This window comes from Vipera ursinii, assembly GCF_947247035.1.
Source record: "Vipera ursinii genome assembly, chromosome: 2".
Classification (NCBI taxonomy): domain Eukaryota; kingdom Metazoa; phylum Chordata; class Lepidosauria; order Squamata; family Viperidae; genus Vipera; species Vipera ursinii.
The window spans coordinates 75,470,245-75,482,964 of NC_139513.1; the positions used below are offsets into that span (position 1 = coordinate 75,470,245).

At 37.9% G+C, this 12,720-nt stretch overlaps 1 protein-coding gene across 3 annotated transcripts in view; it reads right to left on the reverse strand.

Annotated features, from left to right (window-relative positions):
* SIMC1 (SUMO interacting motifs containing 1) overlaps positions 1–12,720 on the reverse strand; it is a 42,141-nt gene that overhangs the window by 2,974 nt on the left and 26,447 nt on the right. For all 3 annotated transcript variants that reach the window (XR_014491161.1, XM_083352261.1, XM_083352260.1), the window contains exons 4-9: positions 12,641–12,710; positions 8,241–8,389; positions 5,843–6,031; positions 4,690–4,818; positions 1,934–2,090; positions 744–828 (exon numbers count right to left, since the gene is read on the reverse strand). Coding sequence is in view for 2 of the 3 variants with exons in the window: in XM_083352261.1 (XP_083208387.1) it covers positions 744–828; positions 1,934–2,090; positions 4,690–4,818; positions 5,843–6,031; positions 8,241–8,389; positions 12,641–12,710 (779 nt within the window). In the remaining variant the exon portion in view is untranslated. The remainder of the gene's footprint in view (positions 1–743; positions 829–1,933; positions 2,091–4,689; positions 4,819–5,842; positions 6,032–8,240; positions 8,390–12,640; positions 12,711–12,720) is intronic.

The window sequence follows — 12,720 nt, forward strand, 5'->3', positions numbered from 1 at the left end:
ATCCCATCAGTCAAGAAATGTCTGCTGGTGGGGCCTACAAGGTGTACTTTTCTGCCATACCACTTGCCCTCTGGAACATTCTCCCTTTATACATTAGTGTGGCCCCGATTCTGTTGGCCCTTGAAGAACTGGTTATATGCCCTGGCCTGGGAGCCTGAGTGTATGAAGGGGCCTGTTTCCTGGTTATCTTTATATGTGCGTATTATAATTTTTTTGATTTCTATTTAGTTTTGCATTGTGTTTTGAATTGGTTTAAAATGATTTTATGATTATTCGCTATCCGGGGTCATTTGTTTGAGACGGACTACCATGAAGATAGGTAGGTAGGTAAGTACGTAGGTAGAGACATACAGACAGACAGACAGATGATAGATACAATAGATTAGATTAGATAAGATTAGATTAACTCCAATTGATTGTAGCACATAAAAAAATGCTGACATTATTGGCTCATGCCACTCTCAAACTCCATGAACAAACAGAAATAAGTGAATTGCAAAACATTGGAACTCAAAGTTGCCTGAAATGAAACACTTTAGTTTTATCCAAAGCTAGGGACGACATTTTGAGTATGGCATGTTTTCTTCCAAACTTGTAATATCTGAAATAGCTATTTCAGCTTAGAGTATTTTGAGTATTCCTGCAAACCCGTGCAAGATGTCCTAATAGGTTGTTCTATGGCTGACAGTACTGACTCCTAATCAGAGAGTTATACAGAGAAGTTTATGAGCCAAGCTGCTTACCTAGAACTATAGTACGGTAACTCAGCAACAATAAATTCAGTTGATGAAGCATCTCATCCCATCTCTGCCATGATTTTTCACTGTCCTGTGAACAGGATTTTTATTCAGAATTTTACAAATGCTGCATACTGATATTTTAAAAGGGCTTTGAAATACTATACTTTAAAGCAGGGCTTTTCAACCAGTGGTACGGGTACCACCTGTGGTACATTGGCACCTGGCAGGTGGTACACGACCATTCTACAAAAGTGGTAGCGGGGGAGGGGAATGAGCTGAACTGGTGGCAGCACTGCACAAGCCTGAGCGAGAGATGGCTGGAGCTGCAGGGCTGTCAGGGCTCAGCGGAAGTGCCAGGATCAGCGCCAGGCTCCGGAGCTTGGCGCTGATCCTGGCACTTCTGCTGAGCCCAGAAGAAACGCCAATCAGCTGGAATGTTGCAGCATCTCCAGGGTCTTGTGATTTACATTTAGATGCTTGGCAACTGATTCGTATTTATTATTTATTTATTTATTATTTATTAATTCGGTTTATATACTGCCCTACTCCCGAAGGACTCAGGGCGGTTTACAAGGCAAAATTTAAAAACAATACAATATAAAATTAAAATTAAATTAAGTCTAGCCCCCCCCCAAATAAAATAAAAATCACAATTTAAAAACATTAAAACCCCTCAGTCCAGACCAGATAGCTCAAAGAGGTGACCAAAACCTGCTGCAACCACCCAGCAGAGTGGGGGGGGGATAAAAACCAACCCAACCCACCCCCACTGCCAATCCTCAACAGAAATGCTCACAACAATGAAAACCTCAGACAGGAGGAAGAGCACCGCTGGATGGGCAGGCAGGTGTCTTGCTCGGCTGTGGCTTGGGGGGGCACTTTTTTCAGTGCCACTGTAACTTCAAACAGTCACTAAGCGAACTGTTGTAAGTTGGGGACTACCTGTACTTTATCACTTTTTTCCTTTGGTTTTTTTGGTGATCGAGTTTTTGATACCTTGCTAAGCGACTGGTGGTACTCGGATGTTGTCATATCCTAAAAGTGGTACAATGGGTGAAAAGATTGAAAAGCCCTGCTTTAAAGAACTTTGAATAACAACAGATTAAAACAATGCATAAACACTGTAGGGATGCATGCAATGTTCCAGGTTTCATTTCTGTTAATATAAATGAAGGAAGCAAGCACTGAATTACCTGATATGTTAGCAGCAAGGAAACGTGGTTCAAAAAATACAATATTTTTGACAAAGACAAAGGCTGTTTGGTTGGTATAGAGCAGCTATGTTGGAAAATAAGCTCCAGCACTTTGCATCGTAGAAGGTGACAATCCATGGTGCTCAGGAACATGTCCCTGTAAGGTGATACATTGCAATGATTGAGGTTTTATGTTCTGCATTGGTTTGGGAGCAGTAATTTTAAAGAGGGTCATGTCTAAACCAAAGGCACAACATAATGAAAAAAAGACATTAAATGAAAGTGTCTTCTCAGAGTCTGCATCATTGGATGAAATGAAACTTGTTCAGAGAAAGATATAACAGCAGCACAGATGGTCTCAATTCTCTGAACTAGAGAAAATTTAAAGCTCTTTCTATGACCATTGAAGCTTGCCTAAAAGGTTTGAACACTTATCTCTTACAAACTTCAATTATTGCAGGCATAAAATTCAAAACATGTTATTCTGCTGCAGATGTTTACTTTGTGATACCTTGGAAATGTTCAGTCAAGGTTGGGGTAGATTACATCCTCAGCTTATCTGCTTGATCTCAGTTTGATAAACAGGCATTCTTAAGACTCATAGGTAGAAGACAAGTTATTGTGATATGCTGTACTGTCAAAACGTAATAATGGCTGATTTTTAAATACTAAAACTGTAGCCATAAGATTATTCAGTGACATTTTTACTAAGTGACCTGGGGATGAAACTGAAATCTGCTACTATGTAATTTAGGTTTTTACACTACAACTAGCAAATTTTACAACTTAGATTCAGTCCTAAAACTAGCTCACTAGAACTCTTTCCAACATATTAGGCCTGTGACAAAGATACTATTAGCAAAAATTGCTTCAGTTATAGAATTAGACATTAATTTAATTTAATTTAATTTAATATTTGCATTTGTATACCGCCCTTTCCCTGAGGACTCAGGGCGGTTTACAGGGAATTAAAATCGAAACATACAAAAGTTAAAACCAATTAAAAAAGCATTAAATTCACCCTGTAGATTAAAACCCCAGTTAAAACCCCAGTTAACTGGAGAATTTAAGCCTGAATGTTTTAGCACGTTGCCTTTCATTAAGTACACCAAACATTTCCAATGTAGTATCTTCCATTTTATGTTGAGCTAATTTAACTAGATTAAAGGATCTTACAGATGCCTTTATTTAGAACACAGCCATATATCAACTATATTTTTCTCTAAGTGTTTTAAAATTAAATGTAACCAAATTGTTCCTTATTACCACGGGAGTGAAGCAAGCCTGGCCCTCCTTTAGGTGTGCTGAAGTACACCCAAGCATAGTGGAATTTACAGTCAAACCCTCTAGTAGGCACCAGACTACAAAAGACCGGTATAGATCCTTTATATTATGAGTGAGTGAGTGAGTGAGGGAACCAAGTAAGTACTGGCAAATAGATTAGTAATCTGATAATTTTTGGTTACCAGAATATATTTTCTAAATTACAGGGAGATGTTACAGAAGTATATAAAACAAAGCAAGGGCTGGATTGCTGGAAGGTTTTTTTTCCAGTCATACACTCTTAGATTTTTGCCATCATTCACTATCTGAATTGCAACAAATTCAGGTCAGATTAAAGGATGTACTTTTTGCATAAAATGTAATTACGAAATTCATCGCCACAAAATATAGTAGATTACTAACAAGATGCATTAATAAAGTCATGGAAAAAACATCAGTGATTAGACATGATCCACGGAGATAATGCTGGTCAATAGTCTCTCGCTTTATCTTCCATGGATCTCTTTTCCCCAAGGTGGGCGAGAGAAATTCAAAGGTATTTCTGGTAGTCACTTGAGAAAGTATTTAGAATTTACAATTAATGAAATGATCAGTGACTTTTATTTCCCCTGGCCCCTTTTTATAGACTTTTACAAGCTCAGCTATAATTCTGCTGTATACTTAGCAGACCAGCCACTGTGTACTGTGAAAAAATTTTTTTCTGGGCAGGGGTGTGAATCTAGGGCAGACATGTCAAACACAAGGCCCGGGGGCCGGATCCAGCCCACAAAGTGGTTTCATGTGGCCTGCGAAGCTATCCTAGAAACAGTGAGGGAACGGCCCCCACTGCCTTGCCCAGAGACCTTCCTTCTGCCAGAGACCCTCAGATCTGTCCCACTCCTGCCCAGGCCCCCATAGGCACCCTTGATGCGAACGATGTAGAGCTGGCCATGCCCACCCAGTAGGCCATACGCACTCTAGCCACGCCCACCCAGTAGGCCATGCCCACCCAGACCATACCCACCTGGCCCCCTGAGGGCAACCGCAATGCTGATGCGGCCCTCAATGAAATTGAGTTTGACACCCCTGATCTAGGGACTTAGACACATGGCTGTACAATAGTTCTTAGTAACCTTTATTGCTGATAATGATAGAGATACTGGATGTTAGTTTAGTCACATCTGGAGATCCACAGGTTTCCAAGAAATCCTATACTTGCATCATACAAATGCATACACCTGGGAACATGTAGTTAAAGGCATGAAATTTATGTTCTTTCTGTATTCAGAAAAGTAATTTGGCATGGCTCTCCAAACCTGTGGTAGACCTTTAATTTTCAACTTTTAGAAAAAGCATAGATTCAACACTTGCTATTTGCTCAGAAATGACTGGCTGAGCTAGGAATGAGAACAACTCTTTGTGGAGTTGCAGAATCAATACAGAAAAAGTCAGTTCTGAGGAAGAGTGAATTCAATAATTTATTTATCTCTTACCTTTGGCCCCGCTTGGGTATATTCAACAGAGAAGAAAAAACCATATCTGCAATTTTACTGGCATTGCAACTTGGAGATTTGTCCACTTCAACTGCTATTGAAAGCATCCTTTGTAGAAGTGCCGCTTCCCTAAACCACAAAAACAAAATACTTCTGTTATATTTTGCACCACTCATAACAGGAGGGAAAGACTATGGAACTATGGCACTGGCTGAAACCAGATGAGAGGTTTATACTGTTCTCCAAAATATTGATAAAATACACTCTTAATTGCCACAGTAGCACATACAGTATATACAGCATATGGATTGCTGTAACATGCTACACTTGGGGCTGTCCTTGTGCTTTTGGAAGCTGTAGCTGGTGCCAAATATATGGGCAGTTCTGTGCACACTTGAACAGCACTTCTCACATCTTTGCTCCATGTGCTTCATTGGTTTCCAGGTACAATTCAAGATGCTGGTAATGACCTATAAAGCTCTACGTGGAATGCGACAGGGAAATTTGAGGGACCGCCTTGCCCTGGTTACATCTACTGTCCCATCAGATCCATCAAAGAAGGCATGTTACAGGTCTTGTCTACTAGGAAATATCATTTGATGGGACCTGGGAAGAGAAGGGCCTGATGACTTAGCTGTGCCATCATGCCTGGAGATCCAGCAGTAGCAGTGAGCCTTGGCAATCACTATATTAAATGAACATATGATTTATATTCATCAACCATTAATGTTTTACTAGTTTTTAAACAAGGTTTTTAGAATAGTTATATGCTATTGTGTTTATGTTTTGTTGTTTCTGTTGTTTTCGAATTATGAGCCACCCAGAGTAACATTTGTGAGATGGGTAGAGATGAATGATAGAGATAGATGATATAGATAGATAAGAAGGATTAGATAGATAGATAGATAAAGACAGATTAGATAATACAGACAGACAGATGGATAGATATAGGTAGAGAACTATTTTAAGCAGAACTATTTTAAGCAGTGTATTCCATACAATTAACACTTTCTGAGTGTGTTTAGGCCAAGTTTGGAAAGATTTATTTACTCTTATAAAACAACAGATACTGTTTCATTTAAGATTAGGAACTTCAAAGAGAAAAACACTGTAATGTGAACTTCAAAGAAAGCAAACTTTTGAATCTGGTTACTTTTGAATCTGAAATTGTATGGAGGTTTCCTCTTTCTCCATGGTCTCATTTAAGGACACTTCTGGTGTGGAGTTACAGCTCTGACCTCTGGATTTGCCTATCGATATAGTTCTGGTTTCTTGCAGGTACTTTTTGTGCTGAGAAATTCTGGACCCAGTGACCACAGCTATTAGCCATTCAATCACTTCCCTGAACAGAAATAAGAATTAGAGATGCACACATGTAATATATAGTCTCAGATATTGCTCGTACATTTTTTAAAATAGTAATTACATTAAAGATTACAATTCACAAGAATAAAAACCAATATAAAATTTAAAAATAAAAATAAGGATGCAGAAAAAATAGAAAAGAAAAATAATAATATAGTAAAGTAAATGAAAAGGGAGGGTTAGGAAGGGTTGGGTGGGGGGAGGGGGAAGGGATTGTTAAAGATAAAATGTATTGTAAAACTTTTCAATAAAGTGATTTCCCCCTTACAAGTATAAATAATTTTAATAACTAATCACCTCTTAAAAAACAACAAATTAGCTCTCCTTTTCATATTCCATTTCTAATCTATAAACAAATCCATAAAGCCTTGTCATTTTAGTCCTGTTGTCAGCAGAAGTCCAGTAAGGATTTCCAGAGATAACATCCATTTTAACCTTGATCAAATAGACTGGCTTTATATTTCTTTCTTAGAGGGACGCGGTGGCTCAGTGGGTTAGGACACTGAGCTTGTCAATCAGAAGGTCGGCAGTTTGGCGGGTCAAATCCCGAGTGCCACGTAGCAGAGTGAGCGCCTGTTACTCGTCCCAACTTCTGCCAACCTAGCACTTCGAAAGCACGTAAAAATGCAAATAGAAAAATAAGGACCACTACAGTGGGATGGTAACAGCGTTCCGTACGCCTTTGGCATCTAGTCATGCCGGCCACATGACCATGGAAACGTCCTCAGACAAACGCTGGCTCTTTGGCTTTGAAACAGAGATGAGCACCGGCTCCTAGAGTCAGAAACGACTAGCACGCATGTGCGGGGGAACCTTTACCTTTACCTTTATATTTCTTCCTTACTTCTAAAGATCTTGATCCTTAGTCCCTTCAAATAATGTCCTCGAACTTGATTTCTTTTCACGTTTTCTTTGTCCTATTTCACTGAATTCTTCAAAGCTTAAACAAGCCTCTTTTATAAATCCAATATAGGAAAATTATCCAGTTCATTCTCTTGGATTATTATTGGTATAACCCTTTTAATTATTAAGACATCAGCTGGTCCTTTTTTGTATGCCCAGTGTGGCATCTTTTTATGTCATTCTTGTAGCCTGACATTTTAAATCTACTTTTAAATCAATTTTGTTTAGTGGAACTTGTTCCTTTTCCATGTCATCTTTTAAACAAAGTCTATCTATAGAAATAGACATAATTAAAATTAATGTTTGGATCAGTTGTTCAAAAATATCCTTCACTATGTCCAATGTTCAAGTATTTTGCTTTGTTCTGTATTGTCATGATTTAATGTTCTCTTTAAATTATAATCTTTCGTTCCTTTAATTTTATCTAGTGTCCAAATTTTAAATTCTTGTTTTTTTTAAGAATCTAAAACAAAAGCATTTTCTTACAGGAAATATTCTTTATAATTAATTTCAAAATCTTATTTTAAAGTTATCTGGACTCTTAGTCTGTAAAATCTAAAATCTGATTTCTAAAACCATAGTTTTAACCACTCTTTTTCTGTTTGTTTCAGAAACTTTTTAAAATGTCCTTAAAATTATATTTAAAACTTTTTTTTGCTAAGGTTCGAAGGAAATTCATCTGGCACTGTAAAAGCTAAAAATAATTAACAAGCAGTTTCCAGAAGTAATTACCCTGAGCTCTAACCCATGAGGTTTAGAGCTTGCAATCCCTGCATGAGAAGCAACTGTCTGAAGCACTTGTGGGTGATCTCAAGTCCTCTCCTTATCTAGAGAGGAATTATGAGCAGTTGGTCTACACACTGGCTCTTCACTCTGCCACAGTTGTCTTTGTCATTTCTTCCCCGGAAGTCCCATTCACACATATAGTTGAGGTTTTGTCCAATATTTCACAATATTTTATAGGGTTCTAAGGTGGGCAGTAAGGAACTTGCAGCCCTCATCCTAAATTCCATAGCCCATTGCACGCAAGCAAATCATACCTTGGAAAAAAGCAGTCTGCTATGAATACAACAAGAAAAAGAGAAGCAGAAGAAGCCATAAAGAGAGAGGATGAAGTACCCTATCTGCTATTTGCTTCATCCCCCCACCTTCCAGCCCCATTGCTTTAGCTAAAGCTTGGGCAAGTTTGCTGTTGCAATACATTCAAGCAGTAGAGAATATTTGGAAACAGAGATTTCCCCAAAGCCCCAGAATTCTGCTCAGTGAATGAAAATGCAAATTACTTGACATTTCCGAAGCACTTGTCACAGGAAAGCACTGCCTTGGCAATGGATCTGTGCAGAACACCAGTCCTGATCATCTTTTGGAAGTCATCTTCTAAGGTCTGTATCACATACTGCAAGAAGAGAATTCGGCCAGAAATCATCTCTTCCTGTGGATGTCAGACAATTTGAAAGACAGAATAATGAATCACAGTATTGTACCACTACGAAGTAACTGATCTGCCCACATACTGGAAGTCCCACCCAAGTAAACTGGTTACCAACATAATGGACAACTGAGGTGAAAAACTGGTATTGTAACTGGAAGCAGTAGAAATAAGGCATTTCTCAATAATTGGCTTTGTACCATGTACCCTGATTGATTCATTTGTGATAGACTTTGTGGTTTTAGCGTTTTATACAAAGCAGGCTATCAATCCATAATATTGTTTGCGTACAGAGTTTTATGTGAGTGAAGCAACTTGTTTTGTTAACCCATAATTAAAGTTGAACATGGGGATCAATCCAACCAGGGTTTAAAAAAGGACTTGTGGATGTTACGCATGCAGCCAGTACAAAAACAAGAATGAGGGCCTGATTCACAGATGGACTGGGCTGCAAAATTTGATGTTTACTACACACACTGCTTGGTAGTGATAGAGGACTCTGCTAGTTGCATGTGATCCATACAGTTTCTGCTCTTTCAACAGGGAAAGTGAGCAGTAAAAACAGGAAATTTCCTGGACAGAAAGATTAAATTATTAATAACATTTGTTAATCTTCTGATGATCCAGCATCCAACTCATTTATTCTTAGAATTCAAGATTTAGCTATTTACGGCATTCTAAAAAAAACAGAATCCCATCTCAGAACAGTCACATGATTGGTGTCATTCCACATTTAAACTAAACTAAAAGCCCTCCTGAAGTGCCCCAATTAACCCACATCAGGAAGGCAATCAATTTTGGGGATTTTTTTCTTCCAAGGAGAGTCACAAAATGGAGGTCAAGAGAGAAAACCAATTGTATAGATCCCCTGCCCAGAGTGCTGCAGGTCAGTAGGGGAATAAGGCTGAATCAGGAGAATCCTCTACATTTAGCTAGTGGAAGACCTGCTGGCATGCCTGCTGACATGTCCACCAGCTGAAAATGACCAAGAGCTGTGGGGAAAATCCCACCCCTTTGTCAAGTGCCAGTTTAACTAGGGCTGTGTCTCCTGTCTGCTCTAGCTGCATCTGCTTGGAAAGCAAGTGGGGCTTACAAGATCCATGTGCCCCAAAATGTTGTGAGTCCATGAATAACTAGACATACAGTAAGTGGAATCTGGGAGAGCATGAGACACTGAGAGATGGTGAAAAGTATACTTCAGCTTTGGTTCAGGAAAACCTGGTTGGATGGCTGGACTGTGAACTGCGGATGACAAGGAGGCTACATTGTGCAGAGGTTGCTTTAAAGAACAATTAGGGTTTTCAGGTTGAATATAAGTGACATGTATATGAGAAGATATGAGAAGCAGAGCATTTTGCTGCATCAAAACCACATAAAATAGAGTTAATTAATTTCAGCTCTTCCTTCAGAACAGTCATGTGGTTCCGAGATAGATTGCTTAATAAACTCTGGTGGCTTTTTTCTGCTGTACCTTCAAAGCAGACCGGTCTGATTCAAACTGTTTGCTTTTATTGGCTTGATTCAAACTGTTTGCGTTTACATATTAAGGATTTTTTAAAAGCTCAATTTCTGAGCTTTTCCTCTCATCTAAAGAGGGCTCATCAACATACCTGCACTTCTTTCAGCAATTAAACAATTGAAAGTGGGTAAAGCGCCAGGTACGGATGAATTGACTGCTGTGTATTACAAAAATTTACAGTTAGAGATGGCAAAGCCATTAAGGGAATTGTTTCAGACAATTCAAATGGGAGGAGGGGTGCCTCCGTCTTGGAAGACTGCTTTTATTTCTTTGATTCCGAAGGAAGACCAGGATGTCACCCAAGCAAAAAATTATAGGCCAATATCACTTTTGAACACGGACTACAAGATATTTGCTAAGGTTTTAGCTAACAGATTAACGAGGGTATTGCAACAAGTAATTCATGGTGATCAAACTGGGTTTATAAGTGGTAGACAAATGAAGAACAATGTGAGGCATATAGTTAATTTGTTGGAATTTTTGGAAAGAAACAATCAGATCCCTGCAGCGTTGATCTTCTTGGATGCTGAAAAAGCCTTTGATCAATTGGATTGGCAATTTTTGTTGAAAGTATTAGATAAAATGAAATTTGGGGATAAATTTTTACAACCAATCGGCATTATATCAAAAGCAAACAGCCCGCATAATAGTTAATAATAGTCTGACGGAAGTATGTAACATTGAAAAGGGTACAAGGCAGGGGTGCCCATTGTCACCCTTATTATTTTTTTTAACATTGGAGATATTATTGATTAAAATACGGGGTTTGGACAAAATTAAGGGAATTCAAATTAGAGATCAGGATTATAGATTGAGGGCGTTTGCAGACGATCTGGTTGTTACAGTGACTCAGCCTGAAGACTCAGTTGTAGAACTGATGGAGATAATAATGCAATATGGGAAAGTTTCTGGATTTAAGGTTAACATACAAAAAACTAAAATGTTGTCTAAGAATATGACAGTATCACAAAAGGCTATTTTAGAAGAGCTAACGAGATTTGAAATAGTTAAAAGGGTTAAATATTTGGGGATATATTTGTCACCCTCAAATGTAAAGTTATATAAAAATAATTATGAAAAGTTATGGGGAAAAGTTCAAAAAGAATTGGATAGCTGGAAAAAACTACAATTATCTTTATTGGGAAGAATTGCAGCTGTGAAAATGAATGTTTTGCCAAAATTTTTATTTTTATTTCAAATGATACCTATACTTTAAAAGGATTCAAACTTGGAGGAATGGCAAAAAGGTATTAACAAATTTGTTTGGGCAGGGAAAAGGCCACGAGTTAAATTTAAGATTATGCAGGATACGCGTGAGAGAGGTGGTCTTAAAATGCCTAATTTTAAATTATATTATGAAGCTGCTGCGTTGTCAGCGATAAGTGATTGGTTTAATTTAACACAAGTGAGATTACTAAATCTTGAAGGCCATGATTTGTTATTTGGTTGGCATGCATATTTATTGTATGATAAGAAGGTGGATAATGTGTTCAAGGTACATATTTTAAGGCATGCTCTGTTGCGAGTTTGGAAAAAGTATAGACACAAGTTAAATTATAAGATACCTATATGGGCAATACTAAAACACGCAATAGAAAATATAAGTGTTGGGTTTAAACATGATGTGACTACATATAAGGAAATTTTAAGTTTGGAAAGGAATGTATGGCAACTAAAGCCATATAATATTTTAAGAGAAGAAAAAGATTGTTCAAACTTGGTTTCAGTATGGGCAATTACAGGCCAGGTGGAAGGAAGACCAGAAAATTGGTTTTTCAACGATTGATGAAAATTTGGTAAAGCAAATTAGAGATCAAGGTCAAGCACATATTAAAAGGATATATCTTGCATTGATAGAAATTGATTCAGAGACAGAACTTGTTAAAGATTGTATGATAAAGTGGGCTCAGAATTTTCAAGAAGTCATTACAATGGATACTTGGGAAAAGATTTGGGTGAGAAATGTAAAGTTTACGCAGGCTCAAAACTTAAGAGAGAACTTTTATAAAATGTTTTATAGGTGGCACTTAGATCCTAAAAAATTAGCAAGTATGTATCCGAACTGCCAGCCCAAATGTTGGAGGTGTGGCGGTGAAGATGCAACGTATTTTCATATATGGTGGACCTGTAAAAAGGTTAAAGCTTTTTGGATTAAAATTTGGTGGAACATGCAAAAGATATTCAAGAAAAGGATAAAGTTTTGTCCGCAACTGTTTTTACTGGGCATTATTACTGATACCACTGTTGTGGACACCAACCTGATTTTGAACTTAATTACGGCAGCAAGACTTTTAGTAGCACAATATTGGAAGAAGGAAGAACTGCCGACTATAGAAAAATGGACTTTAAAAGTTTCCAACCTGGCGGAAATGGCAAAGATCTCAGCGTACTTGAAAGACCAGTCGCAACAGAGATATATTGTGGAGTGGAGAAGATGGATTGATTATATCCAGAATAAATATGGGACTAAAAAGTTTCATCTAGCATTTGAATAAGTATTGATGTGATATTTAAATTGCTTGTAGTTGTTTTATAAGAGTTAAAGTGCGATAGATTTAATATTTTATTGTTGTTTGCATAATGTAGACTATGATTGTTTGTATATTTATACCCTGTATTGAGCTCTGGTAAGTCTGGGAGGGGGGAGGGGGAGGGAGGGGTTGGGGAGGGGGTTGGGAGGGGTTTTGTCTTTTTAAAAAATGTATTGTAAAACTTTTCAATAAAAAAAAACATACCTGCACTTCCATGACCTCACTTAGCAGTTGCCAGTCCCACACCACTGTATCAGCTGTTGCTGGATGAAGTCTAAAAATTA